The following is a 16,273-nucleotide window of genomic DNA, read 5'->3' on the forward strand; positions in this document are numbered from 1 at the left end:
GAAGTGTGCGACCCGGCACTTGGCCTTGTTGAAGCTCATACAATTGGTCTGGGCCCATCGATCCAGCCTGTCCAGGTCCCTCTGCAGAGCCTTCCTACCCTCGAGCAGATCAACACTCCCGCCCAACTTGGTGTCGTCTGCAAACTTACTGAGGGTGCACTCAATCCCCTCATCCAGATCATCGATAAAGATATTAAACAAGACCGGCCCCAGTACTGAGCCCTGGGGAACACCGCTCGTGACCGGCCGCCAACTGGATGTAACTCCATTCACCACAACTCTCTGGGCCCGGCCGTCCAGCCAGTTTTTGACCCAGCGCAGAGTACACCTGTCTAAGCCGTGAGCCGCCAGCTTCTCTAGGAGAACGCTGTGGGAGACGGTGTCAAAGGCCTTGCTGAAGTCCAGGTAAAAAAAAAAACAAGCAAACGCAAAATACTGAATGCTACTCGCTGAGTACTCTTCTTTGTGTTCCACGTAAGAGATCTTGTGGAAAATACATCGCGTGATGATGTCAGGAAAGGCAGTATTTCCTGACATCGTGATATATCACGAATGCATGTAGTTGTAAGAACTTGAATGAAAGTTGCAGAAGTCAACAACGTTCTGACCTGTTCTGAACCGGTTGACTTCGCAGTCTTAATTTTCTTTAAATGCTTTCTGTCTGTATTATTGGAGACTGGAAAAAAACCCACCCCCTGTAGTAACTTTTTAATTAATCCGTAAGGTAACTTCCCTGAGTTTAGGAGTAATAATGTTGCATGGTGGACTTGTCTGGTATAATTGGAGGCTTTAAAGACCCTGAGTGAATTGTTTTGCAAAAATGAGATTGCTAGTTTTTAAATTGTGTGTGTGTGTGTTTTTTAATAGAAACTGAGCTTTGAAACAGTGGAGTCTGGATTTCTCAGCTGAATGGGCTATGTAATAGACGTTGTAGCAGCATAGGTTTCTCTGCCAAAATCATCCTCCTCTCCTCTCATGTGAGCAAATTTAGTATACGTGTGCCTATGTGTAGTGCTGCTGATCCATGCATGTTCAGTCAGTTTTATGTTCCCAAAGGATCTGCACATGCTCAGCAAATCTGATTCAGCTATATTGCGCGTGCACTACCTAATACTGCTGCTTTCGGAAAGTGCTTACAAGTGAAATCGCGGTCCCCTTTGCCCCTAGGAAATCAGGAAACTGAGAACCAGCAGTTACTAATGTGAGACCGAAGGGAAAGCGGGTGGCTGTAAACTGGCTATGAGCCAGATGAAGTTGTTCTGGCCGGCAACATGGAGGTTGGGCATCCCTACTTTGAGTCATCTGATTTCTGCTCTTGTAGAGAAACACTGCTACGTGATTATCAACATTTGTCTTCATAACAACTGATCAAAAAGAGAAATCTTTCCATTTGTTTGTGGAAGGCATCATTTGTGTTCAGTGCCTGATCATTGTCAGCATAAATTTGATTACCTTTGACAAGCAAACTTTGCTTTTCTTAGAAAGAAATACAAAATGATGAACATTTTTAACACCTGTGTTCAGTAAAGTTTAATTTAATGGATAAGTGGTTTAAGCTTAAAATTTTGTTTGAGGAGTGCATTTCACTCCCAGTAAATAAAGTTGAACGTACCCATGAAGTCTCTTATAATTGAATACTCCGGTTTGTGTGCCTATGCACAGGTACAGCTATTCATCATAGGACATGCATGAAAACTAAAACTGAATCAAGCCTGGATCTGTGAAGGCAAGGTGGTGTGGAGGCTTCTTACTCCTGCTTTACATTCGTGGTTGTGCCTAGGAACTGCAGGGGTTGCACAGCCTGCTCTTTGGGTACTTTTTAAATCCTTGTGCCGACCAAGTGGGAAGCAAAGTGTGTGCATTATGATTTCTGTCTTGTAGTTATCTCTTGAGTTCGTTGTGATCCTTCCATTAAGATTTTTTTTTTATTCACTTTTCTTCTCTGTTTTTTTTTTTTCTTATTTACAGATGCTGCTGCTATGTAGTCAGCCTGTATGAGCAGGCATTTGTTTTGTTGTTGCACTGTTTGTTTCTTTCACAGTTGAGTTCATGAAGCTACGCTCCGGAATTGCATAAGCTGGTGCATTAGCTGGTGTTACACTGGTTTGGAGCTTTTATACAGCCAGAAGGAATAGGAAGCAGTTTCTCAAATTCCCAGCTAATGTTTTGAGCAGTCAGCAGGGGCCTCATTTTCTTTCCCACATGCTTTCTTTTTTGAACTGGCATCACTTTTTAACTCAGCTAACTGAATGCTGGTTTGAAAAGATTGTTTTATCTCTGAAGGAGTCAATATGGAACTTTTGTTCAGCTGTCAAAAATGAAGATGTCTAAGCAGGTATCTCCTCCCAGTCTTCTCTTAAAATTTCTTGGGGGAAAAAAATGTGATCCCGTGGAGTACAGTGATACACTGTAGCTGAGCTTTCTGTAGGAAGAAGAGTCCTTTGGTAAATACAAATTTATTGGAAAATGAAGGTCTTCCTAATGTATCTGCTTGTACAAATAAATGACACAGCCTGACTGATGTCAAAAGCTTCTGTAAGATACAGTAATACTCCTGATTCCTGCACTTTTCTGCTATTCTATTCTAGAGATAGAACTTTAGTCAATACTGTTTTCATGACAGGAACAAGTCTGAAGCCTAGATAATGAAGTTATAAGTACTTGAGGTGTGTGCATAGAGGAGGAGGACATTGTTCTGCAAGAACCTGCATGGACCAAGGGGATCCCTGCTGAATGTGTTTGTGCAAGGTGGAGAGGGGAGAAAACTTACTCTTGCAGAAAGATGAACAAAAACTTACGCAGCTCTACAGAAATGTACGCAGTAATAGTTGTCAAACATTTTTATGGATCATACATTTCTGTTACTCATACTAAGTTAGAGAATAACGTAGTGGTAGTTACTCAGATGTGCTTTTGTGTTTAGAAGCTGCATATTCCAGTTCCATAGTGGTGTGAGGATGGAGGAGGAGCCTGCTTCTCTCCATCCCTGTAGTCTAGTGTAATTAATGTGATGACTCAGGAGGGAGGAGGAATCTGGAATTCAGAGTTATTTGGTGGAGATAGTCTGACTAAATTTGTACTGCTAAAAAGAGTAAGACCTGGGTGTGAGCTCAACCACTGCACTGCTGATAGAGCCTATGGATTAATTATTAGCAATGGTTTCTGGCATGCTACCTAGTGCTCTCCTATATTATACCTGGGGACTGTTTGAGGAATAATGCGCCACGTCCTCACATGTAGTATGAACATCACAGCACCAGGTTTGGTTGCCTGTGTAGTGCTACGAGGACATTACTAGCCTTTGCTAGCTCAAGAACAGCTGCATGCCCTTAATCAACACGCTGGGGTGTGCAACACAGACCTAGGTTTCATGCTAGGAAAGCATCACTTTGGGCTGTAGTTCAGCCCTCGCATTATTTCAGATGCTTTTAACTGGGGGGAGCCTACAGATTATTATTTCTTAGCGACGCCACATGGGACATGGAGGAGACCCACAGTCAAGTGCTTTGGAGTATGGATGTGGTGACTCTGTGTCACTTGGCTTTGGAGCCATAGAGTAGTCTCTGGTGTGTCTGCCTCCATTTACTCTTTTGTTAGTAGAAGCCGTCAGGACCATTCTGCTGGTAAACTCACCGACAAGGGTCTCTCGTTTCTTTTCTTGGAAGTAGTACCTAGTAGAGGTGGTCAGGATGGCTAACTGTTTTAAACTGGTTCCACTGAAGAAGCAGGTTTTATCACTAGTTACATTTCTAGTACATAGTGTGCAAACCACCGTGTAGACAAGTCAACAAGCAACTCAGGTCTCTAAGGTGAGGTTGAAAAAGTTACAATGCTCTGTAAAGTGTGAGACAAATCCCATCAAAAATAATTTTGAGAAGTTTGTATTTTGTCTGTTTATATGTCTGGGCACAGGCTAGAGTATTTTGAAGGGGCTATGCACATAGCTCTGTGCAGGATTTTATACTTGCTATAAAGTATTACAGCAAATTCTGTTTGTGTTTTCACTGTCGTCATCTCTGCTGTGGTTTTCATATCGTGATGTAGCTCTTCTGTGACTCAAGATCCTCACACTACTCTTAATTTATCTGAGCCGTTAAGGTTTATGCCCATCTGAATTCTATTTTTTTTCAAATGCTCTCCTGTTTCAGCATCAAGTCATGTGTTTTAGATCCTGTACTTTTTCCTTATGTGTTGGAGGTGTTCTTCAGGTTTCTGGCAATGGTATTGATTCTTTATTTTTTTATGTATGACTGACACGTTGAATTTGGGAGCTTTGTGCAAGTACTTCCAAGTTCCCTTTCTTTTCAGGAAATTTTAGGAATCCTACATTTTCAGTTTACAACTATGCAGCACTGATCTGTGATGGTCATATGTTGGATGTAATCACTGTCTTTCTGATCATTTTTCCAGCTGTGCTCTGTCAGTGAGTCACCTGAGATCTAGTCAGGTTTTGTCAGCCTGATCTAATCAGCTTCTTTGAAGCTTTTGTTCTGAGTGCCTAACTGCTTGTCCTGAACTCTTGTTCTGGCTCTTTAGTGTTGAATATTGCTTGGGTATAGAAATGGAGAATAATGAATGAAGAAAAAACTCTGTTCATATATTTTAGTGAGTATTTCTGGTTTCCTTATTTTTGGGAGCTGTTTTCTTCTTGATGACACTTGACTTCCCTGGGAGTTGCTTGTTTTACCTGCAGGTATTTAATTATTTCCTCTCACCTAATGTCCTTGATAGAATTTTTTTTTTCTTCATAGCTAGGAATTGAGGATACTTACCTTCCTGTTAGACGTCTGATTTGATTCCCTAGATGTTCTTGCAGTGTTTTTCCATGGCCTCCTGGCTCTATGTAAACAGGGAGATGAGTCATAATTTCTTTGGTTTTACAGGAATAATGTGTATCACTTGCACCCAGGTGTTTTAGCATGTCTATGTTAGTTCTTGTTTTGAAGTCATTATTAATTACATATTAATTAAACCTAGTAGATGGGGCTGTAAAAAAAATAAGGTTCACTTAAGTAAGTGAACGGAAGTAAGGACACGTAACGTTTCCCTGACTGAAATTTGTTTTTCGAATATGTTTTGGGTTTTGGTTGTTTTTTTTTTTTTTTTTTTCCTTTTTCCCTACTCCTTTGGGGTTTAGCTCACTGCACAGGCTGATCACTAGGTTGAAATAATGTTTTCACTATTTCTTTCATTTTCTCTCATGTTGGTGTCTTCTTTTTCTGAGCAAATTTTCATCTGTAATTAATAATTTGGTTTATTTTGCTTTACAAGTTACAGGTAATAATTTTGAAACCTCTAGGACATTGTAAACATACTATAGTCTTACTTAAATCATGACTTTCAATCAACATGAAAACAATATGCTAAAATCTAACAGGAGAAGCTATTATATAAAAATACTTCTATATAATATAAATATAACGTCCTTTTCAACTTCAGCCATTCTGTGTTGTTAACATCTATTTTAAAGCTGATGAAGACATACTGGTGAACTATAAGAACTAATAAACTTTAAAGTCCTCCATTTGTTTGTGTAAAAATACAAATAGGTTTGTAAACCATATTGACCAAGAAGCAGCTGAAAAAGTTAGGCATTAGAGTTAGTTCATATTGGAACTTACTTTATGAACTTACATATTCTAGTAAGTTTTTCTTCATACAAAACATTCATACCTTTGCAACTATGGAATTAGGTAAGAGCAAATAAAAAACCTTATGTTAAGATTTTTAAATTTTATTAACATTATATGAAATGTTTGACCTAAAATTGTGCCACAGTGTACCAAAATATTTGATTTTTTTCATAATTGGACAGGTAATTAATATTTGGACTAGCTGGGTTTTATCCCGTGAAGGAATTAGACACAGTAATGTGTGTACTACAGAATACTTTTGGGAACATGGTGCAAATATATTTCAGTAAGTCAGGATAGAATGAACATCTGTGTGGCAGACTTCGATGTTGCTGCCCATGCTGCAGCCTGGCTGGCTCTTTTTCGAGGCACTCGAGTGCCTTTGAACCACGCTTCCCACTCGGCTGGGCTCAGAAGGGAGCACGCCTGTGTCTGCGGAGTGCGGTGCCCAGGCAGGCTGCGTGTAAGAATGTTTGAGTCACTCTACAGGAGCCAGACGAGGCCAGTGCTGAGCCAGAGCTCATAGGTACCCTTGGGTCCTGGCAGATTTTGGGAAGAGGCGCTCTTTGCATGGTTGTCTTCATTGCTCCTGATTTCTGGAAAAGCAAAACCAACACAAGAACAGGCTCTGCGCACGTGTATATTGGATGTGCAGTACTTCATTGAGGCTCTGCTCTGTCAGATAAAGAGAACTGCAGTGTTTTCACCTAGGACATCATTCATCCACAGTCCAGAAATGTACACACATCACAGAGAATGACATGTTTTCAGATTTCCCTTTTGAAAAAAGAAATTGGATAGCTTTTCTCCCCAAAGGTTTGCATAGTCAAGAGGTAGAAGAGACTGCCTGGAACCTGTTTGAGATGCATGGATTTCATATGGGCTGCATTGAAGGGGCCTGGGAAATTCAAAGTCAGTCTAAGGAACTGGTAACTTGTGATGTTACTCTACATCTGGAGAGGTGTCCTCTCTTTGGATCTTCCGTTTGGTCTGTGTCTCTCTCTCTCTTTCAATAAAAAAATACAGGCAGATGCTCTAACAGGTTAATTTACTTATTGAACTTACCTTTATATTTTCTCTTATGGCTTCCTTCCTAAAGAAAGCCTCATCCTTGTATAGACTGTAATGCCATTGCCTTTCCACTTTTATAAATGCCTACCTGAATCAATCAGCCAGTATTTCAGAAATATGTGACCAGAGGGTATATTAACCTTAAAATTCCTCTCCTTAGCACAGGTAAAGAAACTGTGTCTTCCTTTTCCCTTATGACATTTTTTTAGTCTTCCTTGTCTACATCAACTGCTTCACACGGAAGAGGTTGTTCTGTATTGCTGATCTGGAATTAAGTATCTGGGTGCCACAATGTCAAAATAGTTCTGGCAATTGAATTTTAATCTCTGGAATATAGGAATGTCTTCTTCCTGCTCAAAGTTTTATTCTGTTATGTGTTACTCATTATGGCATGTTTTAAAAAGATCAGTTGGATGTAAATGAAACAAGGCTCTATTAAAATGTGTTGGTTCCAACTTGACAGAGTACAAATCAAAGGAAGATCAAAATGCAAAAAACTTTGTCAGGCTATTTAAGAACAGTAGGTCAGCTTTTGTTTTTGTTTAATCTTACCAGGTTCCTGTTTCGGTTTATTTTGTAACTGATTAATAGGTGGTGATAACTTCATGCTTTCTTAACAGTTTTAGAAATAAAAGCTCATTTTTAGAATGACTGCTTATAAAAGAGATTTATTGGGTGAGTAAAGAGTGTTTAAGGTCATCTTCAGGAAATCCACACCAGGAAAAAATAAAATGTAATGAATTGCGGAAATAGATGTAAAATCTTGGCAGCTAGAAGAATAAGGGGAGGGGAGGGAGCCTGGGATGGTTTTGTACGTACAAGTATTCTGTCCAAGTAGAGATCTAGAAAGTGCACAGCTGCCAGGAGTGCAAGTAGTTGAGTGATATAATTGCTTCTTTAAGAAGCTTGGAAGCACCTTAGAGTGCTTCTGGAAAGAATGGTTGCAGTGGAGATTCCTGCCCTGCCTCCGCCCCCAGCAGTGAAAGCATTTCCATTCAAAGCTGAATTGGTGTTACTTTCCATGAAAAGCATCTCTAGAAATTTTCAAATGGTTTAGAATCAGGAATGGAAGGTGACTGGTACCTCCATGACTGTTGCTCCTGAGAGATGCTTTCTCTTGGCGAATTTCGATGCCTTTCAGTTGTCAAGCATTCAGATGTTATCTCACTTTAATAATCTGAATGAAACTTTGTCTGCATTGCAGAAGATATGTAACTGCCATTTCCTTGGAAATGGCAATGTGAAGTTGTACTGAGCATAAGAAGAAGGTGGATGTAGTTTATCAAGATGTAACTCAGGAAGGAGGTTGGAGTTAACTTGATTGGCTGGATGGAGATAGAATCTACCTGTTCCTTGATATGTAAGAAGGCAAGAAACCCCAGCAATAGATCTTCCTCCATGCAGTGAAGTTGTATCTGCTCGCGTCTTGAAGAATGTATAAGAAACTTTGTAGGAAGCCCACATTTGGATTGCATATGAAAAAATAAATTGATGGCCTAATTTCAGTTAAAATTTAACCTTGCATGTTGCAGGAATATCATTGTGTAGTCATAATTTACACTAGCGTATAGTAAAATTCTAAAACACTGCACGTATTCTACATGCCAGTATATATACCAGTGTACTGTAGCAGCCTGATTTGATCCAGGCAACTTGCTTTAATTGTTTGTGAAACTTTTAAGTAGTCTTTCAAGGGATTCCAGTGAACTGTTTTCATAGTCCAGCTGACTCCAGAGTTTGTACATGTTTAAAAACAATGTTTGTTAGTGCATTTTAACTAGCGGATTTGTAATGGTAGGGTTGGTTTAACATCTGGAAATCTTTGTCAGACATTTGTAAACACAGACAACTCTATTTATTTAAAGCCTGATGACCAGCTTGTTTATGTAATCTCTGTAATGGCCATATGAAATACCAAGATGAGCCAGGAGCAGAGAGGGGAGTTAGCAAAGTTGCTTACATCCTAGTTTGACAGAAATTTAATTGGCAGTAAATGGTTTCATTAATGGAAATGGTCTCAGCTGCCTTTTCTGCCCTTACCCATTCTCTTTCTCTTGTGCAGCAGGTGTGTGTTAGGCTCTGTGGTGAATCAGATGAAGGCACTCATGTGGAATGAGACAAATCTTTGCTTTTTCCTTGATTATTTTCACTTAGATCACACCCTGTCATGCATTAATACATGGCTGCACAAACACTTTTGTAGGCATGAGGAAAAGGAGCATGACCAGTTTTCTGGAGCAGTGCTGACGTATGTCAGTCTTGCAGTATTCTTGAACTCCCACTTGAGATGGAGCAAGAGCAAGACTACTTGATTATATAATTTATTAGCAGTAGTATATACTGTTAAAAGGTAATGCGAGCTGCCAGAGATCATGTGCAAGAAGTAAAAGTAATTTTAAAGCTGTGTTTTGAATACTGTATTGAAACGAGTGTTTGATTTCAACCCTGGATGAAGAACTGTTGCTGTTAGATGTCTTTGGCAGCAATATTTTTTCACCAGTATGAAGGAAACCATTAACATAATTGTTATGGGTTACTTCTTTCCTGATAGTTTTTCTGTTCAGGATTTCCACAGACAGTAAAGAGAATACCTTTTTTAAAGGGAGATGTTCAAATAAACTGGTCTCTTCATTGCTCATAAACAATTACTTTGTCAAATCATTCATTTTTATAGTAGTTACTAGATATTTTAAACATGGGTTAAAACTCAAAGTTTAAAAATATTTAAGAATATAAGCAAGATTTGTAAATTAGTATTTATATACATGCCAAATCATCTGCTTTTAGGTTAGTTCTTTGCAGAACAGGAATCGTCTCGCTTTCTCCTTCCCCTTCATTTTCTGCCAACCGTATCTTCTCCAAAAGTGGTGGAGGAGACGATCTTAAATTATGAGATGTTTGCCTCATTTCAAGAGCTTTTGAATAGTTTGAAAGCTTAGATTCATTTTTGGTTAATAGACACATAATGCTGTTTATAGTATAACTACATATATTCCTGTTCCCAGCAAGTTTTGGGTAAATAACACACACAAAATAAATTTCATAACATGATAACAGAGATAAATAATATTTCCCTGGTGCTTGCATCATCACCTTAAAGAATGATTGGTTTGCATTTACATTAAAGATTCCAAAATAATAAAAGTCACAATTTACCAAATCTGAAGTATTAATTTGGTTATCAGAGGAGATTGTTTTTATGCATCAGATGTGTGTTTTTAACTTTTTGTTCATAGTTAGTTTTAAATACAAAAATAAAAACCACTAATACTTGCTGTAGAAACATCTGTTACAAAGGGCCAGTTAATTGTTTTTTTAGTTTTAACAGGTGTCATTTGTAGCAAATGAGAGTATTTGCCACGTACTTTGTCCCTGAGCATTTGTTTGCTTTCCCAGCTTTCTTTTTCTGAAGAACTGGCTTTTCTGAATAGTAATGCCAAACTTTTAGAAGTCTCCTATTGAGGTAAATGTACGAGTCTATGTATATAAATTGCTTTACAGCCTATATTTACATTTACTATATGAAAAGGTCTTAGCAAATTTGAGGGTATACGATGCATACATTGTATCCCTTTGGTGTCTAGAGTAGAAAACAAGCATCCAAGATCCAGAGATTTCTTTGTACAAGGGTATGTGTGCTTCACTAGACTGCAATGTCATGTGCAAATTCTCCCTTTCTCGTGAGTTCTGCCTTTCACCGTAAGCAGAGACTTCTGTTCACCAGGAACTATGGCCATAACCTCAAAGCTACAGCATTTTCCTAAAAAGAAGCTGTTTAAAAAATAAGAACTGAGTAAGCTTAGAGCCCAAAATTCCTACTTTATTGGCAAGAGTTGTATCTACAGACAGGCAAAATTTTGACCCAGTCAGCTACGTGTCTCTCTTTCTCTATCCAAGCTTAAAAAGAGAGTTGAACCACTTGTCTATGGCTAATGGGACAACCAGGATGTTTCTGAGACCATCACCACCAAGAGCTGTGACTGATATTACTGATAGGGCATTTCAGTTTTCATATACAGTGAACATGTATCTTAATGTATTAGATGAAAGTACTTGAATCTCTTCATGTACATCAGAGTCAAATCACCTTGTCAGTCATTGCTGACTGTCTTAAAGCTAAAAATCAGGCTGTTACAGTCCTCTGTATGTAAACGTTCAGATAGGCAAGTCCCTAGATAACAATATTAGAGGGCAGAATGAAATCCTTTGAAGCTGCCAGATGTTAGGTGTGTGTTCACTTAAACTCACTAAGCTGAGAGAAGAATGCAGATGGAAAACTCAGATGACCAGAGCAGAAACAGAATCATTAAGACTGGAAGGGATCTCAGGAAGTCTGTAGCCCAACACCTGCGGACAGAGCAGGGTCAACCATAGCAAATTGCTCAGGACTGTGGCCAGTTAGGTTTTTATTCTCTCCATGGTTAGAAACTCCATAACCTCTCTAGGCAACCTGCTAGAGTGCTTAATCTCACAGTAAGAAAGTATTTTCTTATGTTTAAGTAGAATTTCCTGTATTTCAGTTTCTGTCCATTGCCTCTTATCCTTTCTCTGGGCACAATGGAGTAGGAGTATGGCTCCATCTTCTTTACCCCATCAGGTGTTTATACACATTGGCAAGATACCTCCTGAGCGTTTTCTTTTCCAGGCTGAACATTCCCAGCACTCTCAGCTTCTCCTCATGTGTCAGATGCTCCAAACCTTTAATCATTTGTGTGGCCCTTTGCTGGAGTCTCTCCAGCATGTCTTTCTCATGCTGAGAAGCCCAGAACTGGACCCAGCACTCCACCTGTGGTCTCACTAGGGCTGAGCAGAGGCGAAGGTTCACCTCCCTTGACCTGCTGGCAACGCATCCAGAGGATGCCATTGGCCTTCTTTGCTGCAAGGGCACATTGATGGCTCATGTTCAACTTGGTGTCCACCGGGACCTCCCAGGTCCTTTTCTGCACAGCAGCTTTCCAACCGGTCTGCAGCATGTACTGGTACTTAGGATTATTCCTCTCCAGGTGCAAGACTTTGTGTTTCTCTTGTTTTGAACTTCATGAGGTCTCTGTTAGGCCATTTTTCCAGCTTGTCAATGTCCCTCTGCATGGTAGCACAGCCATCTGATGTATTATTAACCGCTCATCCAAGTTCTGTGTAGTCTACGGACTTGCTGAGGGTGCACTTTGTCCCATCATCCGGGTCATTAATGAAGATGTTAAACAGTACTGGTCCCTGTATGTGGCTAGCATCCAGCTGAACTTTGTGCTGCTGTTCATAACTCTTTCAGCCCGGTAGTCCAGTCACTTCTCTTTGCACCACACAGTCTACTTACCTGGTCCATATTTCAGCAGTTTGCCTGTACATATGTTATGTGGGAAGGTGTTGAAAGCCTTGCTAAAATCGCGATAAACAGCATCTGCTCTCCCTTCATCCACTGAGCCAGTCATCTCCTTGTAGAAGGCTGTCAGGTCAGTCAGGTATGATTTTCCCTTCACGTATTCATGCTGATTTCACTTTCTTGTCCTTCAGGATTTGTTCCATCACCTACTTGGGAACTGAGGTAAGGACTGGCCTGTAGTTCCCTGGATCTTCCTACTTGAAGATAGGGGTGACATTTACTTTATTCTGGTCCTCAGAAACCTCCCCCTACTGCCATGACCTTTCAAAAATAATGTATCCTTAGTAAACTTTAAAAATAGCATTGGTACCATTTAAAATTCTGTTTCCTTTGCCCTTTTAGAGGTGAAATTAGGTTGCTGTTTCATAGCTGTGAATTGCTACTTTTCAGATGCTGTCATCAATGATAAAAGTTATCAGTGTTAAAACAGCGATTTTACACCACTTTGTGGGTTTCTTCAAATAATTCCCATGACTTAACTTTGTTGAATATTGTTCTTCTGCTTATATTAGGGAAAGTGTAGCACATATTGCAGAAGTTGAAAATGCTTCATAAAACAAAATGCACTTTAAGATCAAGTTTTGTTTCTGTAATACAAATATTTTTGTCAACTTTATTTTCTATAATAATACTTTTATAATCCTATTTTTTAGCTTGTTTATTTACTTACAAAGACATTAATACACTGATCAGTGAAGGCAGTTAATGTTTCGTAGGTTTTTCAGAGTGGATGGAATTTCTCTTGCATCTTGTTTTGAGAACTCATTTATTCTTTTGTCTGCAGTTACTGTCATAAATAGAATTTCATGCTTTGCCATTATTTTTTCCAGTAAAGACAATTGTTCAGTTCATTAAGTCCTTAAATATTATTTCCTGACTTTTTACCTAATATTTGCTGATGCTGGGAGGAGTTTTGTCTATGACTAATGAAATAATTGGTTCATGTTCTTCTTACAACATCCTAAAAAATATTTGTGGACTTACTCTGTCTAATCTGAGCCATCATTTACCAGTTGAAGCATGTCTTAATTTTTCTATGTGATCAGACTGGTATTGGGAAGCTACAAGCATAGCATTATTGATGCAAATATATTGTTTCAGGATTTCTTACTTGTACATAACGCATTGATGTTTTTTCAGGGATTGTGTAACAATAAATGAGCCCTTTTCCCCATTGTTTTCTTTGTTTCCATTTCCATCTTTACAGGGCTAGAATAAAAGCATAATGGATTTTTTTCAAATTAAAAAAAAAAAAACAACAAAAAAACCCAAACCAAAACCTAATCTTAGTGAAAACATCTTCCTACTGCATTGTGGGAATCTGAAAAGCAATGAAATTCTTTACCTTTTGCACGGTTGAACTTGTATTTAAAATGTGCACTGTTATTTAAAATATGTTCTGTTTCTCACTATTTCAGTTGTTAAGATAATTTCCAAAGCACGAATCAAAGGAGATGCAGAGTATTCTTTAAGTTTGTAGTCAGAATGCATTAAGCCTCTGCAGGTGCTTAGAAACCAGTGATCAAAAATCGACTTACCGTAGCTTGACAAGTCACTGTCTGACATTTGAGTGCATGAAACATCCATGTACAGACTTCTAGCCTACGTACTTAGCAGCAAATGCCAGGAGAAGACCACTTCAGTTAGCCTGAGAGAAACTGAGGTGAGCCAGGTTGCAGCACCTCGGTTAGCATGGCGAAGAGCATACCTGTGGTTACCATGACCCAGCTGATACGCAATAAATTGATTTGGGTCTCAACCCTGTACTACTCGCTGGCTTCAGTTTTTGGTCCGTTCAAAAGGACAGCAGTGGTGCCGAAGAATCGGAACAGTTTTGCTCTGCTGCTCTTGGACAAGTAGATGAACAGCTATCAAAGTGCACAAGTGTTTCAGTATTAGTGGTGGTAGTGAAAGCGTATTGGTGGCAGGATGTATACTGTTTTGGTAAGCTGCATCTTCTGGATGCTGGGGGACGGAGTAAGTGCATCCAGCTTTAAGATGTAACCAGAAGCTGTTGTTTAATGGTTCTGAGCTGATGTTCGGAAGCCATTAACACAGTGACAATAATCCTGGTATTCTGTCTATTCCTGACAGCAAAATAGTGCAAAACTGAGTTGTACAGCAGCTGTTTGAGGCATGGGCCTCCTGCTCTTAACTGCAGGCTTCATTTTCTATGGAGTGATAACGTATTTTGAAAGTACAAATACAAGAAAAATGTTAATTAGTTTTTCCTTTCTGTTTCTTTTAGGATTCCTCCAGGATGGTTTCAAGCAGGTATAAAAGGTATGAGATCTTTGTACACAACACATTTCTTTACACATACAGTTCTGTCAGAAATAAAGCTGATTAAATGGGTGTTTGTAGTAAAGGCCATCATACTGCTACTGTAGATATATAGCCTGATTTTGGGGTAAGGACCTGAGAGATGCAGCAAACTTATCCAAACCCCTCTATTATGTTACTATTTTAAAATAAATTCAGCTAGTATTTTGCTCGGTCTTACTAGTGCAGAACAGTTTCCCAAGCAAATGTCTAACTTGACTACGCATTACCTAGGAGCTAGTAGTTTCACAGTTAATTCCTGAACCACTGTCTTCTGAAGTTTAATACAGGAAGATAATTTTGTTGCTCTCCACAGTAATATTGAAAGAAATTTCTGTGGTTTTGTCATACTACTGTCTCAGTTGTAGGGGATGCTGCCCACATGTAGCATGTCCTGTTGTTATTTGTTTGTATTTGAGCCAAGTGTTACCCTGGTCATTACTCAAATTCTTCAATCAGAAAAATATTTCTGAAGCTCTTGATGCACCTGACCAGTGTGTGAAATTTTTGCCCATGTGGAATTTAATATTGACGCAGCTATCACAATTATTGGGAAAATGTAATGGTAACATGGGATCTAAAATACTTCAAGCAAAGCAAGGCATTTGTGTAAACATATTTTTATTTGACTCTTGAATGTATTCTCTTCTAGATATCCTTTACTTGGGTAAAATGTGTAGGTGGTTAATTCATCTGTGTATATATATATCCTGGCTGTAGAAGTAACTGCAAGGAGCGCCTACAATTATCTAGTCTTCACTGGTGTGTTTTCCGCTCCTCAGACTTGTTCACCTATAGAATCGTAGAATGGTTTGGGTTGGAAGTGACCTTCAGAGATCATCTAGTCCAACCCCCCTGCCATGGGCAGGGACATCTTTCACTAAATTAGGTTGATCAAAGCCCCACCCAATCTGACCTTGAACACTTCGATGATGGGGCATCCACAACTTCTCCGGACAACCTGTTCCAGTGTCTTACCACCCTCATTGTAAAAAATAATAGCCTATCCTGTTATGCTTTAGATTTATTAGCGTGGTTCTGTCTTTTATATTTATATTCCTGGGTTCTCATAAACCTAGTTGAGTGATGCTTTTTATTGCTGTAGGAGTTTTTTTTAAATCACTTTGTCATTACAGAATGGGTGGACTTACTGTCACAACCTTAATAACTATATAATTTCATGATTACTTTCTTATCAATCAAACACGTTTTAGTTCAGTCTCCACTTCCTCTTCAGTCCCCGTGCAGAATTTCATTGCTATTTGTAGCTGCCGAATACTTAGTGGTGTGTGTCATAGTGCTTTGTGGCTTTTCATAAACCTTATCTTTACTCTGTTCACATGCTGTATATCCTCACTCACTTGCAAAAACTTGGTTGTGTGTGGGGTGGTAATAAATAGAAGTTTGTGCAATCACATTCGTAGCTTATTTGAAAATAAGCTAATTCTTCTGATTAGCATTGCAAAAATAGGAAACTCCAAAGCTAGAAAATGCTAAAACAAGACTTGTTTGTGCGGTCTTTATTCAGTCAGCTGTAGTTATATGTAGGATGTACATTCTTTTTTCGTGAACTTTCCCCCTCAGGGCTGGAATCACATTCCGGAGGAATCTGACTTGCTGTGAGCTGCTGTTCAATATATTGTTATGTATGTTGCTCTCTATCTTACTCATTGCATAGTCTTCAAACATCATGTTGAAAACAAAGGATTATTCTCCTGCGAGGTCAGCGCAGTGCCCGGTGCTCACAAATACTAAGAGGGTTTTAGTCTAACTGTACCTCCATGAGGTATACAGTAGCTAATATTTTATAGATAAGAGACTCAATGCCCACTGGCATTAGAGTTAACAGTATCTCCTGATTTTCCGC

At 39.1% G+C, this 16,273-nt stretch overlaps 1 protein-coding gene across 1 annotated transcript in view; it reads left to right on the forward strand.

Annotated features, from left to right (window-relative positions):
• Window positions 1-16,273, forward strand: part of PAWR (pro-apoptotic WT1 regulator) — an 86,238-nt gene that overhangs the window by 56,664 nt on the left and 13,301 nt on the right. Inside the window, 1 exon segment of the mRNA XM_019473562.1 lies at window positions 14,333-14,367. Coding sequence (XP_019329107.1) covers window positions 14,333-14,367 — 35 coding nt within the window.

Source organism: Aptenodytes forsteri, unplaced genomic scaffold, assembly GCF_000699145.1.
Source record: "Aptenodytes forsteri isolate BGI_AS27 unplaced genomic scaffold, ASM69914v1 Scaffold71, whole genome shotgun sequence".
In the NCBI taxonomy this organism is placed as follows: domain Eukaryota; kingdom Metazoa; phylum Chordata; class Aves; order Sphenisciformes; family Spheniscidae; genus Aptenodytes; species Aptenodytes forsteri.